Source organism: Geotrypetes seraphini, chromosome 1 (assembly GCF_902459505.1).
Source record: "Geotrypetes seraphini chromosome 1, aGeoSer1.1, whole genome shotgun sequence".
Classification (NCBI taxonomy): Eukaryota; Metazoa; Chordata; class Amphibia; order Gymnophiona; family Dermophiidae; genus Geotrypetes; species Geotrypetes seraphini.
The window spans coordinates 208,519,152-208,537,119 of NC_047084.1; the positions used below are offsets into that span (position 1 = coordinate 208,519,152).

Genomic DNA, 17,968 nt, shown 5'->3' on the forward strand with positions numbered 1-17,968 from the left:
GGACCGGAGTTTCCTACCCCTGGCCTAAATGGTTTACATTGAGGCACTCAATCACTCTTCCCTGTGGCTGGGGCAATGAGGGGGATTAGGTGACTTGCCTAGGGTCACAAGTAGCAGCATGGGATTTGAACCCACCACCTCAGGGTGCCAAGGCTATAGTCTAACCACTGCACTTCTTTTCATATGAAACTTCACCTAACCACACACCCCTTTTTTTTTTTTTTTTTTTACAAAAGCACAGAAGTGGATTTTAGTACAGGCCGGCACACTGAATGCTCTGCACTGCTCTGACATTCATAGGCCAGTTGTAAAAACCTTTTCTCTGCTTTTGTAAAGGGGGGGGGTAGTTTTTATTCAGCAAGCTTGCTTTGCTGTACAAGCCCCCACTTTGTGGAATTCATTGTGGATAACCCCTAGGGTTCATGTTCTAATTGTAAATTTAAAGCAGGGGTTAAGCCTGGATTTTTGAACAGTCCCGCCCAGGATGCTGATTTTGGGATCCCTGAAACTAGCACCTACACCATGATCATACAGACCAACAGCAGTGTTAGCATTTTTCAGCACTGAACTAGTTTTTCCACCTCCCCCCCCCTCCCTCCAAGATCAATGTTGCACTGGCATTAAAAAGGCAAGGAGTGGAGGTGGGGAACATTCCTTCTTTGGAAAGTAGAGTGCATCTCCAGTTTTTAACTTGCAATATAAACTGTCCTGGTAGAAGAGCAGCTGCAAACCATGTTATCTTTTCTAAAATAAAATTATATTAAAATAAATATTAAAATAAATTGCCTCCAGCGCAGGCAATTTTCTGAACAAAAGAAAAGCTTTATTAGGAATGAACTTGCAATAGCACAGTTTTTACAGCATGATGCCCGCTGGCTCCTTAGATGCTACACTCCTGGAGTTTCTTGTCTGCTTGCTTCAGGGAGATCCAGGTGTTGAGTGTGCTCGATCTCAACTTGGACCACACCAAGTGGTTACTTAAACCAAAGATCTGAGCAGCAAACTGGGCTGCTGCTTCTGGAGAAAGTACAGTGGAACAACCAAGACCTACAAAACAAAAATTATTTATTTTTAGCATTTATATACCCCTTACAGTCTAGTGCAGGGGTAGGCAATTCCGGTCCTCAAGAGCCGGAGCCAGGTCAGGTTTTTAGAATATCCACAATAAGTATGCATGAGATAGATTTGCATCTCAAGGAGGCAGTGCATGCAAATCCATCTATACATTGTGGATTCCTGAAAACCCGACCAGGCTCGGCTCCGGCTCTCGAGGACCAGAATTGCCTACTTCTGCTCTAGTAGTTTACATCAAGATACTCGAGCATTTTTCCCTATCTGTCCTAGTGGGCTCACACTCTTGTCTATCCCCCTTGTCCCAGGTATATTAAAGTGACTTGCCCAGGGTCACAAGGAGCAGCAGTGTGGGGCTTAAACCCACAACCTCATGGTACTCAGGTTGTAGCTCTACCCACTGTACCACATACTCCCCCGTTCAGTAGCCAACAAACTACTAGTAGACATGCCAAATACAGTAACAGCAGTGCTTCTCAAGAGTCTTCAAGACGCACCTAGCCAGTCATATTTTCAGGATATCCACAATGCATGCAGTGCTTCTCAACCTTCGCCTGGAGGCACACCTAGCCAGTCAGGATTACTGAAAAAAAGTATCAGATCTCTATATAATGGAAATAATGTGTTTCCAATATATACAACGAATATGTATGAGATCTATATATACTGGAAAAACATTATTTGCAACTCTCTCATGCATATTTCAGTAATCCTGACAACCTTACTGGCTAGGTATATGCCTCCATGGGAGGGTCGAGAAGCACTACAGAATCTAGAATTCAGGGTTCTCAAGCCAGCCCCCCTGGACACACCTAGCCAGTCAGGTTTTCAGGATACCCACCATGAATATGCATGAGGTTTGCATATATTACCTTAATTTTATCTCATACATATTAATGGTGGTGGCTGGCTAGGTGTGTCCTGCAGATTGGATTAAGAGCCCCTGCCTCAGTATGAAACAGCCAGAATTAACCATTCTTCTGATAGGCTGGCATGTCACTTCATAAAAAACATTGGGGAAATTTCTAAATCGTGCTCAAAAATGAGTGCCAGAAAAGATCAGTGCTAAGCACAATTCTATATAAATGACACGTACCCTTTTAGGGCATGTGATTATACTTTGGATGCCAAACTTGCACCTACTGAAAGCAGGTGAAAATACTAGCCTCTCAAGTAGGGCATGCTGAGCCAGTATCCTGTAACAATGCATGCAATTTTTGAAAACAGCCTGACACACCCATGCCACTCATGGCTATGCACCCTTTTGGGTTATGTGCTATGGGATTTGGATGCCCAGTGCTATAAACCTGTACGCAGCCAGATGCACACGCAAAACTTAATTACTGCCAATAAACACCAATAATTGGTTGCTAGCATAAGAACATAAGAATAGCCTTACTGAGTCAGACCAATAGTCCATCAAGCCCAGTAGCCCGTTCTCACAGTGGCCAATCCAGGTCACTAGTGCCTGGCCAAAACCCAAGGTGTAGCAATATTCCATGCTGCCGATACAGGGCAAGCAGTGGCTTCCCCCATGTCTCTCAATAACAGACTATGGACTTTTCCTCCAGGACCTTGTCCAAACCTTTCTTAAAACCAGCTACGCTATCCACTCTTACCACATCCTCTGGCAACGCGTTCCAGAGCTTAACTATTCTCTGAGTGAAAAAAAATTTCCTCCAATTGGCAGCATAACTAAAAGACACCATATATAGAATTTAGGGGATTGTGGGCTGGCCTTACAGAGGCCTGTAGTACAGCCAGGCATATAAGCGTGAAATATTCTGCATCCAAACTTGTACAGCGTCCCTGGAGGAGTACTGGCATAACAGACTCCACTCTAGAGACTAATGCTGCAACTGTGGCCTGTCAAATTCAGGCCAATATTGTATGCAACAAAGCGAGTCCAGTCTGTGTGGTGCCACTGCAACATGAAGAGGAGATTCCCAGTTCTTTAGGAATGCCTCCATGAGGTTGTGAAAAGGAACCTTTATGCAGTCTGGAGGCAGGTTTTTTTATAGTCCAATGCTTCTCTAAGCTCTGCCTGAGAGGGTGAATCAGACTCCATTTTTATTGGGAGTTCAGCCCCATCTGATGAATTTTAATGAAAGACAGACCTTCTGGGGAAACTTACTCTGAGGCAGGGAGGGAGATGAAAAAGAAGAATTGAAAGGCTTATCCGCTGACAACTCTGGACAGTCAATTTATGAGCCCATCTTTATAGATTATGCCTAGCCAGATATGCACATGAATTCTAATTGCCAATTAGCACCAATAATTGATTACTGCCCAATTATCAGCACTAATTGATTCATTATTCAATTGTGAATGAAAATGGAGAACATGCCCAAATTTCTGATCACAATTTTGAGTGCCATGTAAAGAATCTGGGGGTAAATGCCTAATTTTTTTTCTACATCTGAAGCCTTTTGATCAGTTCGTTCACTGGTTAAAACCTAAAATCTGAAATCTTTTTAAGTACAGCACTGCAAATCTGGTATAATATTAGTGGACAGTAATTTAATTTCAGCTGTTAAGAGGATTTCTAATGAAGCTTAAAAGGATGACATGAGAAGAGAAAAATTCTGCTTCATATCACCCAAATACTGCCCTTTTTGTTGCTAGTGCTAGATTTTTGGCTGAACCCTTCTACCAAAAAGTTAAAAGTAGATCAAGAATAAATTTTTAAAAATTCCTACGCTGGGGTGGTCCCTGGGAGTCACAAATTTCAGACTTGGGTATAATATGTTTTATACTATTGCTGAGGGGACCCGGCCATCTCAGCTTCCATCCAGAAAGGCCCAGCAAAGCCAAATCAAAGTTAGTCATGTTTTATCTTACCGCTGGGCATCCTGAGTGAAGACCAGACATCTTGGGCTCCCCAATCTGCTGTAAGAGGGGGACAATTAACCACAGGATATGCAGTGTTCCCAGACAAAACTGGACCCAAGCCATTGCTTCTACCAGCTACTGCCACAAACACAGTCGGAATACCATCGCCTATGAGAGAAAAAAAAAGTACGACAGAATAAGGCTACAGTTACACTGAAGCGATACCAAAAGAAAAAACAAATATGTTGCAGAGCACTTGTATTGGAGAGAGTTATACACCACTATGCCAACACTTTCTGCAAATCTCATGCAATTCAGACCATGCCCATCTCCCTCTACTACTACTTATTTCTATAGCACTGCCAGGCATATGCAGCACTGTACATTAAACATGGACGAGAAGCTCTGCTCGATAGAGCTTACAATCTAATCAAAACAAACTGGGGCTAGAGAATTTCTCATAGAGGGAATAATAAAACAGACATGGTGAGTAAGAGTTAGAAAACAGCCTCGAGAAAGTAGGCTTTTACTTAGATTTGAATACCAACATAGACAGAGCTTGACATACTAAGTCAGGCACAAAAAAGGGACAGAATCTGGAGCTGGCAGTAGAGGAGAAGAGGACACATAAGAGAACCTTACCCCATGAACAGAGCTCCCAGGAGGAGTATAGGAGAGATAAGAGAGGAAAGTTACTGAGGAGCTGCAGAGTGAATGTGCTTTTAAGTCAATAAAAGGAGTTTGTATGTGGAAATGTCTACTTCCCGCAGAACCCTCAACAGAATACTTCGAGATCTCCCTTCCACAAAAAATCTGCAATACAAACGTGTTTTCTACTCCATGCTCACCTTTCTAGGCGTAAAAACTTGGAATGACCTTACTGAAATGACCAGGATGGAACCTAACTACACCATATTCCAGAAGAAACTGAAAACTCATCTATTTGACACTTAATCACCTGTATCCTCTCATCTCCCTCCCCCTCCTCTTTCTTCTCCAACCCCTCCTCCCCCACCCCCCTCTTTAAGTCACCTTGAGCCTACCTAGGTATGAGCAACACAGAAATAGAAGATTAGATTAGAAATGGATAGAGAGCCAATTAACTAACTTGAGGAGAGGGGTATGTGACCAAAGCAAAAATGGCAGAATATAAGTCGTGCAGTAGAATTCTGAACGGATTGATGGCAGAGAGATGGTTTAGTGAAGACCTGTAAGTAGCCACATTGCAGTAATAATCTAGGCCAGGGGTAGGCAATTCCAGTCCTCGAGAGCCGGAGCCAGGTCAGGTTTTCAGGATATCCACAATGAATATGTATGAGATGGATTTGCATGCACTGCCTACCCCTGATCTAGGCAAAAGGTGATAAAGAGTGTGAATAAGGGTTTTGTTAGTGTGCTCAGAAAGGAAGGTCACATTTTGGTGACAGAGAGAACAACATGACAGGCTTTAGCGGTCTGTTGGGTCTGTGTAGAGAAAAGAGGGGAATAAAAAAGGATCCCCGAGGTTGTGAGCTAACGAGATAGGGATAATGAGAGTTATCTACAGAATGGAGAAGAGGTGAGGTTGGTTTAGGAGGAAAGATAAGCAGCTCGATTTTAGCCATGTTCATTTTTAAATGGCGGTGAGACATCCAGGCAGGCTAAAACTTGGGCCTGGATTCCAGTAGAAATGTCTGGTATGGAGAGCGAGAAAGAAAGATCTGGGAGCCATCAGGCATAAAAGTGATACTGAAAACTATGGGAGAAGATCAGAGTACCAAGGGAATAATTATAGATGGAAAACAAAAAAGGAGGTCCCAAGACAGAGAATAAAAGAATTGCCGCTGCTGGGTCAGACCAGTGATCCATCGTGCCCAGCAGTCCGCTCCCGTGGCGGCCCTTAGGTCAAAGACCAGTGCCCTAACTGAGTCTAGCCTCACCTGCGTACGTTCTGGTTCAGCAGGAACTTGTCTAACTTTATCTTGAATCCCTGGAGGGTGTTTTCCCCTATAACAGCCTCCGAAAGATCGTTCCAGTTTTCCACCACACTCTGGATGAAAAAGAACTTCCTTAAGTTTGTACAGAATCTATCCCCTTTTAACTTTAGAGAGTGCCCTCTCGTTCTCCCAACCTTGGAGAGGGTGCACAACCTGTCTTTATCTACTAAGTCTATTCCCTTCATTATCTTGAATTTTTCGATCATGTCCCCTCTCTTCAAGAGAGAAGAGGCCCAGTTTCTCTAATCTCTCACTGTACGATAACTCCTCCAGCCCCTTAACCATTTTAGTTGCTCTTCTCTGGATCCTTTTGAGTAGTACTGTGTCCTTCTTCAAGTACGGTGACCAGTGATGGATGCAGTATTCCAGGTGGGGGCTTACCATGGCTTGGTACAGCGGCCTGATAACCTTCTCCAATTTGTTTGTGATCCCCTTCTTAATCATTCCTAGCATTCTGTTTGCCCTTTTCGCTGCCCCACGCATTGCGTAGACGGCTTCATCGATTTGTCGACCAGAACTCCCAAGTCTCTTTCCTGGGGGGGGGTCTCTCTGAGTACCGCACCGGACTTCCTGTATGAGATTTTTGTTACCGACATGCATCACTTTACACTGAGCCCTGAGGTACACCGACTGATAATGGGATATCAGTGGAGGAGGATCCACCAGAGCCTAAACTAAGTGTGATGGGAGAAAAGAAGAAAAGCATATCAAAGAGCAGGTGGTGATCAACAGTGTTAAAAGCAGTAGACAGATCGAGAAGAATGAGGAGAGAATAGAGGCCTTTGGATCTGGCCAGGAACAGGTCATAGCAAGGGCAGTTTCCATAGAATGTAGAGAGCAAAAGCCCGACTCATGGGACTTCCCATGACCAAACTCAATCTATTTTAAATGAAGATCTTTATTCCAGGGGAAGACTGAGTAACAACCTTTAGTGCCCAGGGACTTAGATAATGGACCCATAGCCACTTATCAAAAATGTTTAAGCTAGATAGAAACTAGGGGAGATTGGGCCCCCTACTGTTGTGAGGCCTCAGGTACTGCCCTACTGTCCCAATGGTCAGTCTACCCCTGCTTTATCTTCATTTTAGGCACTATTCTGCCTCTTCTGCTGTGATTCTTAGGTATCTGCAAATTGCTTCATTGCTTGCTAAAAGTGATGAAAACAAGTCACAAGTAACTGTAAAAGGTCTTGATGTGAAGGACAGAAAGGGATTGTGGACTTCCCACCCCCCAACCCCACACCCATGGCGCTACCTTTTAGCTAAATGGAATGTTGCAAGTAAGTCACCTTGGAGACTTCAGCTTTACCTTCATATTCACTCTTGATCCGCAGTGTTTCATCCGGACCTTTGTGAGCGGATGTCACTCTGAGTTCACATGGAATGCCGTAATTGGTGCATGACTTCTTGATTTTTTCACAGTGCAGGAGATCAGAAATTGATCCCATCAATACCACAACTCTGCCTTGATGCACAGATTCTAGGAGCAACTAGGAAAATAAATTAAATAAAATAAACCATTCTGAAAAGAAAAAAAAGAAAAGCAAACCAAGTATTTTCAAAATAATATCAAAAGATATGGTACAATGGAGCTAGAAGAATCTGAAGGTGTCATCTACTGGTGTATTCTAGCCCACCATCCAACCTCCATGCAGGACTGTAGCCTAGTAGTTAGACAAGCAGGTTGACAACCAAGGAAGCCGATTCGAATCCCACTGCTGCTCATTGTGATCTTGGGCACTGCCTCAGATACAACAGATCGTATGTTTGCTGGGAACCTTAACATCTGGCTAGCAGACAACAATCTAATTGTAAACACAGACAAATTCACAGCTATGTAGCTGTCACGCTGCAACTCTGAGCTAAGCGTTAAACCTCATTAAACCCTGTAGTAAAAATGTGCTTCTACCATCTAAAACTACTGTGGCAATTGAAACCTGTGCTGACTGCAAATAATCTAGCAAAACTAATTCATGCTTTTATTACTAGTCGGCTAGATTACTGTAATACATTATTTTTAGGGTCAAGCATAGCCAACCTCTTCCACCTACAGCTAATCCAAAACACAGCGGCCAGGCATCTAACAGGTGCGCACAGTACTGAACACTGGCTGGCGCTAACCAAACAAATTGAATTTAAGCTGCTTTGTCTAGTCTTCAAAGCTTGGCATTTTCATCTTCCAGAATATCTGTCGAAGAAACTAACCAGATATCAACCAAGTAGAGTTCTAAGATCATCTTAACATGACCGATTTGAAATACCAGGCCTGAGAGATATAAAACTACAATCAACTAGAAAGAGCCTTTTCACATGTGGGTCCTAATCTATGGAATGCCATACTTCAAGGATTCATTGATGAAATTCCCTATCTTTTCTTCCAGAAACAATTGAAATCAACTCTGTTCCACCAACACTATGGAACCCTAAACAATTACTCGCCATAGTCTGTGTAGTCTTATGTTGCCTTTTTCTATGCCTATAATATTTACAGTACACCTCTTTCTTCTCTTCATATTTAAATACTTCTTACATAGATACTATAATTAGATTGTGAATTTTCTAATGTATTACTTTTGTAAACCGCTTAATACTCATGTACAAGTGGTATATCAAATAGAAACATGATGACAGATAAAGGCCAAATGGCCCATCTAGTTTGCCCATCCACAGTAAGCATTATCTCTCTCTCTTTATGAGATCCCACGTGCCTATCCCAGCTTTCTTGAATTCAGACACAGTATCTGTCTCCACCACCTCTACTGGGAGACTGTTCCATGCATCTGCTACCCTTTCTGTAAAAAAGTATTTCCTTAGATTACTCCTGAGCCTATCACCTCTTAACTTCATCCTATGCCCTCTCATTCCAAGCTTCCTTTCAATTGAAAGAGACTCAACTCATGCGCATTTACACCACGTAGATATTTAAACTTCTCTATCATATCTTCCCTCTCCCGCCTTTCCTCTAAAGTATACAGATTGAGATCTTTAAGTCTGTCCCCATACGCTTTATGACGAAGACCACACATCATTTTAGTAGCCTTCCTCTGGACCGACTCCATCCTTTTTATATCTTTTTCAAGATGTGGTCTCCAGAATTGTACATAATATTCTAAATGAGGTCTCACCAGTCTTATACAGGTGAATCAATACATCCTTTTTCCTATTGGCCATACCTCTTCCTATGCACCCTAGTATCCTTCTAGCGTTCGCCATCACCTTTTCAACTTATTTGGCCACCTTAAGATCACATACAATCACACCCAAGTCCCACTCTTCTGTCATGCACATAAGTTCTTCACCCCTAAACTGTACCGTTCCTTCGGGTTTTGCAGCCCAAATGCATGACCTTGCATTTCTTAACATTAAATTTTAGCTACCAAATTTCAGATCATTCTTCAAGCTTCGCTAGATATTTTTCACATTATTCATACCATCCTGGGTGTCTACTCTATTGCATATTTTGGTATCATCCGTAAAGAGGAAAATATTTCCTTAAAGCTCTTCAGCAGTATCGCTTATAAAAATATTTTTAAACAACAGGTCCAAGAGCAGAACCTTGAGGCACACCACTGGTAACATCCCATTCCTCAGAGCAATCTCATTGACCACTACCCTCTGTCGTCTTCCACTTAACCAGTTCCTGACCCAGCCCGTCACTTTGGGGCCCATCACAAGAGCACTCAGTTTATTTATTAGGCATCTGTGTGATACACTGTCAAAGACTTTGCTAAAATCTAAATATACTCCCTCTACCCAATTCTCTGGTCACCCAGTCAAAGAAATTGATCAGATTTGTCTGAGAAGACGTACCTCTAGTGAATCCATGTTTCCTCTTTTCCTTTAATCCACCGGATTCCAGACAATTCACCATTCTGTTTTAAAAGTGTTTCCATTAACTTGCTTACTACAGAAGTCAAACTTACAAGTCCGTAATTTCCTTCTTCTTCTTCCTTCCACTTTTGTGTAGAGGGACCACACCCACCCTTCTCCAGTCCTCCGGTACTACTCCCGACTCTAGAGAAGCATTGACAAGGTCAGTCAGCAGTCACAGAACTTCCCTAAGGTCCTTCAGCACCCTCAGATGTACACTATCCGGCCCCATCGCTTTGTCTACCTTTAATTTAGCTAGCTTCTCACGAACACAATCCTCTGAAAATCGATCGGCATCTACCACTCCAACATCCCTATTTGCATTTGTCTTCTGCAATCCTGCTCCCGGATCTTCAGCCGTGAACACAGAACAAAAATATTTTTAAGCAATTCAGCCTTTTCTTTATCAGCTTCTACATATTCCTCTTCTCTTTTGAATCTCACAATGCCATTTTGTACTTCTTCCTTTCACTGATACATCTAAAAAATGTTTTGTCTCCCCATTTTACCTTGTCAGCTAATTTTTCTTCCATTTGTATCTTTGCTTTCCTGACTTCTCGACCAGCCTCTCTTAACTTTTCCAGATATTTTTGTCTGTCTTCCTTTTTTTGTGATCTTTTGTAGTTTTTGAAAGCTAACCTCTTATTCCTTACCTTCTCAGCTACTACTTTTGAGAACCAAAGCAGCCTTCTTTTCCTCTTACTTTTACTTACTTGCCTCACAAAAAGATTTGTCACCCTTACAATAACTCCTTTCAGTCTTGCCCACTGCATTTCTACTCCTTCCAGATGTTCCCATCCAGACAACAATTCCTTGATGTAATCTCCCAGCCAAACAAAGTTAGGTTTTTTTAAAAGTCTAGAACCTACTAAATCCAATCCAATCCAATATGCCTGAATGTAACTCGCCTTATCTACCACTTAAAAAGGTGCAAGTTTAATCTAAATAAAATAGATCACAGTGCAACTCAAACCTACAGAGACATCTTGAATTACAAGCACAGGACTTATAAAATTACCCCATATTCTGTTTTGTTTATATCATGACACCTATAAAAATTCAAGAATATCCCTGATATAAAAAAATAGGCTTTTTAAATAATCTACATTATTGGAAAATTTACAGCTGCTCCATAGAAGATATGTATGTACTCAAGAATGTTGGTGCGTATTTTATAAACCACATGTGTATCCCTGCCCCTGCTATACTCCCAGGGGCAGGGATATACATGCTAACACCATTTTCCTTATAAAAAAAACAATGCTTTGCATCTTTATAAAAACTGGCCCCAAACAGTGCTGCTGACATGACCTCATTTTAGGATTTGAAAATTCAAACCCAGACAACCACCAAAGCAAATCAGTGGGGTAGCGAGAGACCAAAATTCCCCCTCTCCAAAATTCTGATAAGAATCACATTCATTTCTTGAACTAGCACGTTTATTTTTGTATGATATTATACAATACTACATATGTTAAGTAATCACTATCTGAGCAGTAGTGATGTGCATACAATACCTCCACTCGAGTTGCAACCCATTCAAAGTTTCTCTTCACCATCTGCATTGCTTCAGGAGTCACTTCTTTAAGATCACGGTAAGTCTACAGACAAAAACCAAAATAGAACCTATGCTTAGAATAGGACAACTAACTTTGTTCAGAATTGAAGATGAACCCCAATCAAGCATTTCATGTCCACATTTTGATCACTTATGTTTAAGTTGCATTTCCTTTCTTTTGAGCTGAAGTGGCCTATTAGTTATGAAACATCCTAGAAAAAGATGGGTTCTTTGAGTCCAAGAGACATGTATACACAAGAAGCTATGCATACCCTTGTGTAAAAGCTTAGCACGCACCAAGTGATTCAAAAAAATGGTACTGTGGACAACAGATCTGTTTTGTGGCCTAGAGGTTTTCATTATAGCAAAGCACTTGTAAGGCTTGAGGAACGAGGACCCTTTTTTCACCCCTCCTGCATAAAAAGTAACAGCCTTGAAGAGAATTTACGATAGTGTAGCCTGACTAGAGACAGGGTAAACTTCAGTGCTGTGATAACATGGCAATTCAATGATGGGACCTGTGGGACTTCCGGTAACATAAGAACATAAGAATAACCTTACTGGGTCAGACCAATGGTCCATTAAGCCCACCTCATCTATTGTATTATAAGCCTTATAAGATTTTTCCTACCCGACGTCATCCTTTATTGAAATCTATGAGGCAATGTTGGCACTGGCTGAGTAAACGCATGCAGGTGTCTCCCCGTTCCACAGTCTTGCTCCCTTTGTGGGGCAATAAGGATTTGGATCCAGATGACACCAAACTGTATTTGCGGAGATAGCATGCACTTGGTTTGTGCTATGTGAAGGAGCTGGTAATAGAGGATGGCCGTATAAAACCTTTTTCAGAGTTACAAAGTGAGGGTTATTTGTCTTCTACTGATTGGATGGTCTATTTGCAGGTTGCTCATTATATTCATTCATTGAACTCGACTAATCTAAATGAGGATATGGCCGACATGATACAAGAAACATTTGTTTTGTATCTATGGATCACTGTGAAAGAACAATGCGGATTGTCTCTTCTTGGTCTGCTGTTTGTTCGATTGTATATTATGTTGATGAGAAAATAATCAAAAATATTTTCCAAAAATGATGGAACCTATCACCTTTGAGTATTTTCCAACATTTTCACTGATTTCTATCAAGCTAAAGCTTAGAGGCCAAATAAACTAGCACCAACCTCCAAATTCTATATATAGTATACCCCAAAAAATTGACACCAACTAGAATGGTGCCTAGCACCATTCTACAAGGTGAACAAGATCGGGCATCCTATCCTATATAATAAAACTCTAGAGCGCGCATGCGCTCTTGAAAAATCGTGATCCCTGGCGCCGTGTTTCTGATCCGTGGCCGTGTTCCATTTTAGAACGCGGCCAGGGATCACTCTGGCCACTCCCCTCCTCACTCACCAATCCGAAGCAAACTCCTCACCAACCGGAAGCAAGCACCTCACTTCCCGCCCTCGCTCACCGCTGCCGCTGATCCTTCTCTTCTGGGCAGCCTGCGATCGTGGCCGGCTTTGGCGGGCCTCGCGGGCCGCTTTCCGGCCTCGGTGGCACGTTCCCTCTGACGCACGGGATCGCATCGGGAGGGAGCGTGTTTCTGGGTTGGGGAGCGGCCTATGAGGTTCGCTGGGGACGGCCACCACGATCGCGGCCTGGAGCAGGCCAGAAGACGCCGGGATGCAGGGGAATCAATACAGGGGCCAGAGGGAGAGGGAAAGGGGGCTGCTTTGGGGGGAGGGGTGTGCTGAGGGGAGACAGAAGGGGCCATGGAGAGACAGGGAGAGGGAAAGGGGGCTGCTATGGGAGAGGGGTGTGCTGGGGGGAGACAGAAGGGGCCATGGAGAGATAGGGAGATGGAAAAGGGGGCTGCTTTGAGGGGGAGAGGTGTGCTGGGGACAGACAGTTTTGCACTGGGGGGAAGACAGAAGGGGCCATGGAGAGACAGTTAGGGAGAAGGAAAGGGGGCTGCTTTGGGGGGAGGGGTGTGCTGGAGGCAGACAGCTTTGCTCAGGGGAGGGGGGAGACAGAAGGACACAGACAGCGGCCAAGGAGAGAGAGAGAAAGAAACACAGACAGACACACATATATTCTAGCACCCGTTAATGTAACGGGCTTAACGACTAGTATGCTATAACAATGTGCATAACTTTTAGGAACGCCCATAATATGACCCCTTTCCAAATTCACACACTGCAACTGGCGCATTCTATAAACTCAAACTTCGGACTGTGTGTATAACTTAATTAATGCCAATTAACATCGATAATAAGGTGATAACTGCCAATTAATCAATTAAGTTGTGTGAGCTGTGCACACCAATTTGCAGGTGAGGCTGGTCTCGGTTAGGGCACTGGTCTTTGACCTGGGGGCCGCCATGTGAGCGGACTGTTGGGCGCCATTGACCCAGAAGCGGCAATTCTTATGTTCTTATGTAGAATTTGGGGGTAAATGCTAAGCAGCCCAATTTACAGCTATGGGCTGTTTAGCATTTGGTGCGTGCTAATTCTGTTAATATTTGCTACGTTTTAGTGAAAGAGCCCCAAAATCTAGCTCAACAAGACACTCTTTTCTGGCTAGAGGAATTAAATATGTAACCAGCTACATGCGCAGCAAAGTTGACACACCGTATAAACCCTAATAAACTTGGCATTAAAAAAAAAAACAAAAAAACCACACAAAAACAAACACACCACCACCACACAAAACACACTACCAAAGGACTAAAATCCTCAGCATGCAAGTTAAAATCACCAAATATGAGTTAAGAAGTTCCAAATTCAACACCAGCAAATTTTTCTACAAGTTCAGCAACTCAATAGCCTAGCTATATGGAGGCCTATAAATTATGGTAAAAATATATTTCAACCACTATCCCCACCCCCACCGATAAGACTCGTACACAACCTAGAAGTGACATTACAACTCAACAGGAGGCAAAAAGTTTTTAAAAATAAAAAAACCACCCCAGAAGAAACCCAAAAACCTTCTTCCCTTGCTGCAGTTGATATGCATAAAATAACCTACAAGACAAAATACATTAGCTATCTGAACATCTGCATTAGAAAGCCAAGACTCACTGCTAAAGCAGAAAATAAGTTTGCTCATCAGTATTCAGAGCAAAAATAAAATGTGCCCCTTATTCCCGAGAGCAGATTAGCATATTTAAAATTTCTATGCATTAGACTACATTTTGCTAGAAGTGGTACCAAAGAAAGAAGGTCTCAATTAGGGCGCTGGTCTTTGACCAGAGGGCCACCGCTTGAGCGGACTGCTGGGCATGATGGACCACTGGTCTGACCCAGCAGCAGAAATTCTTATGTTCTTATGAGAAACAAGTGCATAAGAATGATCTTCAGCAGCACAGTATAGTGAAGAGTTAGCATCTCCTTCCTGACTGTCCCCAAGCCTGTATCTCCCACTCTCTAACAGAATAGGAATATATTCACTGCTAAGTTTACCATATGGCTCCAAAAAAAATAAAAAAAAGAGGAAGGATTGAGATATCTGGGTTTTAATGGAAGTAAAACCCGGATATCTCAATCCGTCCTCTTTTTACTGGAGCCATGCAATAACCCTAAGACCACTGCTAACAACCAACCCCCTCCAAAACAAGTCCCCAAAACATGCCGGTCCATTCTCACCGCACAACTAATCACCAGTGCCACAAGGTAAAGCAAACTACCCTGCTACTGGGCTTGATGGACCATTGGTCTGACCCGGTAAGGCTATTCTTATGTTCTTAATCAAGCAGGCTCCTAGTCACAAATCAAAAACCACTATCAGGCGGGGTTAATGCCACAGTGCAACGCTCTTCAGAGATGATTAATATTTGAAGCTACAGAACTTCATTGAGAAGAACTTGTTGCATGCTTCACCAGCACCACCGATAGAAAATAAATCACCAACAGAAATAATAACTACTACTACTGTTAATTATTTCTATAGTGCTACTTGATGTACGCAGTGCTGTACAGAGTCTCAAAGAAGAAGACGGTCCTTGCTCGAAAGAGCTTACAATCTAAACAGAAAGACAAACAAACAGGATGTCATGGATACAAACGGTTAATCAGCTGGCTGGGCTGGTGGACAGAAGAGTAGGGTTCTGGATTGAAGGCTATATCAAAAAGGTGGGTTTTCAGTCTGCTTTTAAAAAGGTAACGGAAGGGGCTTGGCGGACAAACTTGGGTAATTTATTACAGGCATAGGGGGAAATTAGATTAAAGGAACAAAGTCTGGAATTGGTAGTGGAAGAGAAGGGTACAGCTAAGAGCAGCTTATCTGAGGAAAGGAGTTCTCTGGGAGCTATATAAGGAGAGAGAAGAGAGGAAAAATATTGAGAGGCAGCAGAATGAACATACTTGTAGGTCAGCAATAGGAACTTGAACTGTTTGCGATGATGGAAAGGGAGCCAGTGAAGTGACTTAAGGAGAGGGGCAACATGAGCTTAGCCAGGTTGGTAGAAGATGAGTCGTGCAGCAGAGTTTTGCACAGATTGCAAAAGGGAAGGACAACATTGCGGGAGACCAGTTAAAAGTAGATTGCAGTAATCTAAGCGTGAGTTTACGAGAGCGTGAACAAGGGTCTGGGTAGTGTGCTCAGAGAGGAAGGGGTGAATTTGGGCCATATTGAAGAGATAGAAGCGACATGTCTTAGCAGCTTGTTGGATGTGTGTAGAACATGAGAAGTCAGAATCCAATTACTTGCTTGTCCTTTTGCTGGCTTCTGTCTCCAGAGGGCCAGAGTCTCCAGGAATCATTGTCAATCACATCAGCGAGGACAATCTCTTTCTTAGATACATCAACACCAAATTCAATCTGTCAAAAGACACATGTTGTAGAGATAGTAAAACGAATCTCAGACACAACTAATATTTGCTTCTTCTGCAGGCTAAATGCGATCAGCTGGCCTTACCTTCATGTCCACCAAAGTGCAGTCCTGGGTTGACCAAGCTTTTTCCAAGATCTCAAAAATAGCCACTGTGGAATGACTCATAATATCTACCTCAGTCTGGCCAATCTGAAGCCCAGCACAATTAAATTTTGCTTCTAACAGTTGTTCTGCAGACCACTGAGGATCATTATTGGCATCATCCTGGAGGAAAAAAAACAAAATATACAGGACATTGTGGAGGTTGCTTATCTTCAAGCTAATTTGAAATGCTACACTATATAAAGTAACCGACCAACAGCAAAAGGAAATAAAGTATTAAAATGCACAGACTGGCTAGTACCTAATCAGTATCTCTCTTCCACCCCACAAAAAAAGAAACCAAAAAACAAAAGCTTTATACTATACCAGGACCCATGGGTGCACCATATCACTGAGAAAAGATACATGGAAATCCTAAGAATACAGCTATACCAACAGCAAAAAACAAGAAAGTAACCACAAAATGTATTTGAACTCTCACTCTACAATAGGCTTGTCCGACCTTTTACTTTTTTTTTTTTTTTTTTTTTTTAAATCAGGAGCCACATTTAGTATTTCATAACATTTGGAAGGTCAAGAAACGTGCGTGAGTACACTCTCTCCCAAGCCCCCTCCCATCTTCCCCTAGGCAATACTGCCCCCTGTCTCTCTCCCCCCTGGCCATCCAGTATCTCCTCTCTCTCCTTTCCCCTTCTAACATCTAGCATTGCCTGTCTGTCTCTCCCCCCTCCCCCACTACAACATTCAGCATTGCCTCTGCCTATCTCTCACTTTCCCCATCCTGCCTCTTTTTCTCTCCCTCTTTCTGTACAGTATTTCTCCTCAGACATCTCTCCAGCCCATTCAGCATCACCTGTCTCTCCCCCACCTCCTTATTCTCTACTGCTCCCTCTCTTTTCTTTCTCCTAATCTAGCATTGCCCTGTTCTGTTTTTCTCTCTCCCCTCCCATCCAATCTTGCCCTGTTTGTTTTCCTTTCCTCCTATCCAGTCTTGCCCCATTTCTCTCTCCCTTTCATCCATCCAGTCTTGCCCTGTTTCTTTCTATCTCCTATCCCATCAACCTCTTGAAGCACAATTTTCCTCCCTCCCCCTTCGTCTCTGCCAGGTCAATGCTAACAAACAACCAAGGAAGTAATGCAGGACCACAGCTCTATGTGCCCTGCTACTGCTTCCTGTGCTGGTCCCGTCTCCTCTAACATAAATGGAACCAGCACAGGAAGTAGTAGGGGCTGCAGAGATTTGTGGTCTCTGCTCTTTCCTTGGTTGTTTATTAACATGGACCCAAGGGTGGTACAACAGGAGAGAGAAGCAGCAGCAGTTCTGTAGGCTGGGAAGGTTGCAGTTGGAGCTAGGGAGGCTTAACCTCCCCAAGTTGCTTATACAGAGTGCCTATGGGTTCCATACCAGAGGCATAGCCAGCCCACTGATTTTGAGGGGACCCACAGGTGGACTGGGGAAGGGGGGGCAACCTCTGCCCTCCTGTCCACTAAAACTAGTACTTTTGCAGGCAGGGATGCCAAGGCCCTGCCAACCAAGAAATGCCCTGCCAAGCTGCTGTAGTAACCCAGGACTCCCAGCATCAGCGGCTGGAAGTAGCCTGCCAACTTCTGGTTACTGCAATAGCATCAAAAGAGGGGAGTAGCTCGACAGGAAATTTATTTTGACTAGTGGAGCTTTGGCAAGCCCACTAGCCCTTTAACAGGTGTAATGCAGGTTTGGAA

General features: G+C 43.1%; 1 protein-coding gene across 7 annotated transcripts in view; it reads right to left on the minus strand.

Moving 5' to 3' along the window:
* Positions 1-208: 208 nt before the first annotated feature.
* The window catches only part of LOC117360582 (multifunctional protein ADE2), a 186,157-nt gene continuing 168,397 nt past the window's right edge, over positions 209-17,968 (minus strand). For all 7 annotated transcript variants that reach the window (XM_033944548.1, XM_033944558.1, XM_033944542.1 and 4 more), the window contains 6 exons: positions 16,229-16,408; positions 16,018-16,131; positions 11,266-11,349; positions 7,188-7,368; positions 3,913-4,071; positions 209-1,047 (listed from right to left, as the gene is read on the minus strand). In XM_033944548.1, coding sequence (XP_033800439.1) covers positions 881-1,047; positions 3,913-4,071; positions 7,188-7,368; positions 11,266-11,349; positions 16,018-16,131; positions 16,229-16,408 — 885 coding nt within the window. In that variant the 3' untranslated portion in view covers positions 209-880. The remainder of the gene's footprint in view (positions 1,048-3,912; positions 4,072-7,187; positions 7,369-11,265; positions 11,350-16,017; positions 16,132-16,228; positions 16,409-17,968) is intronic.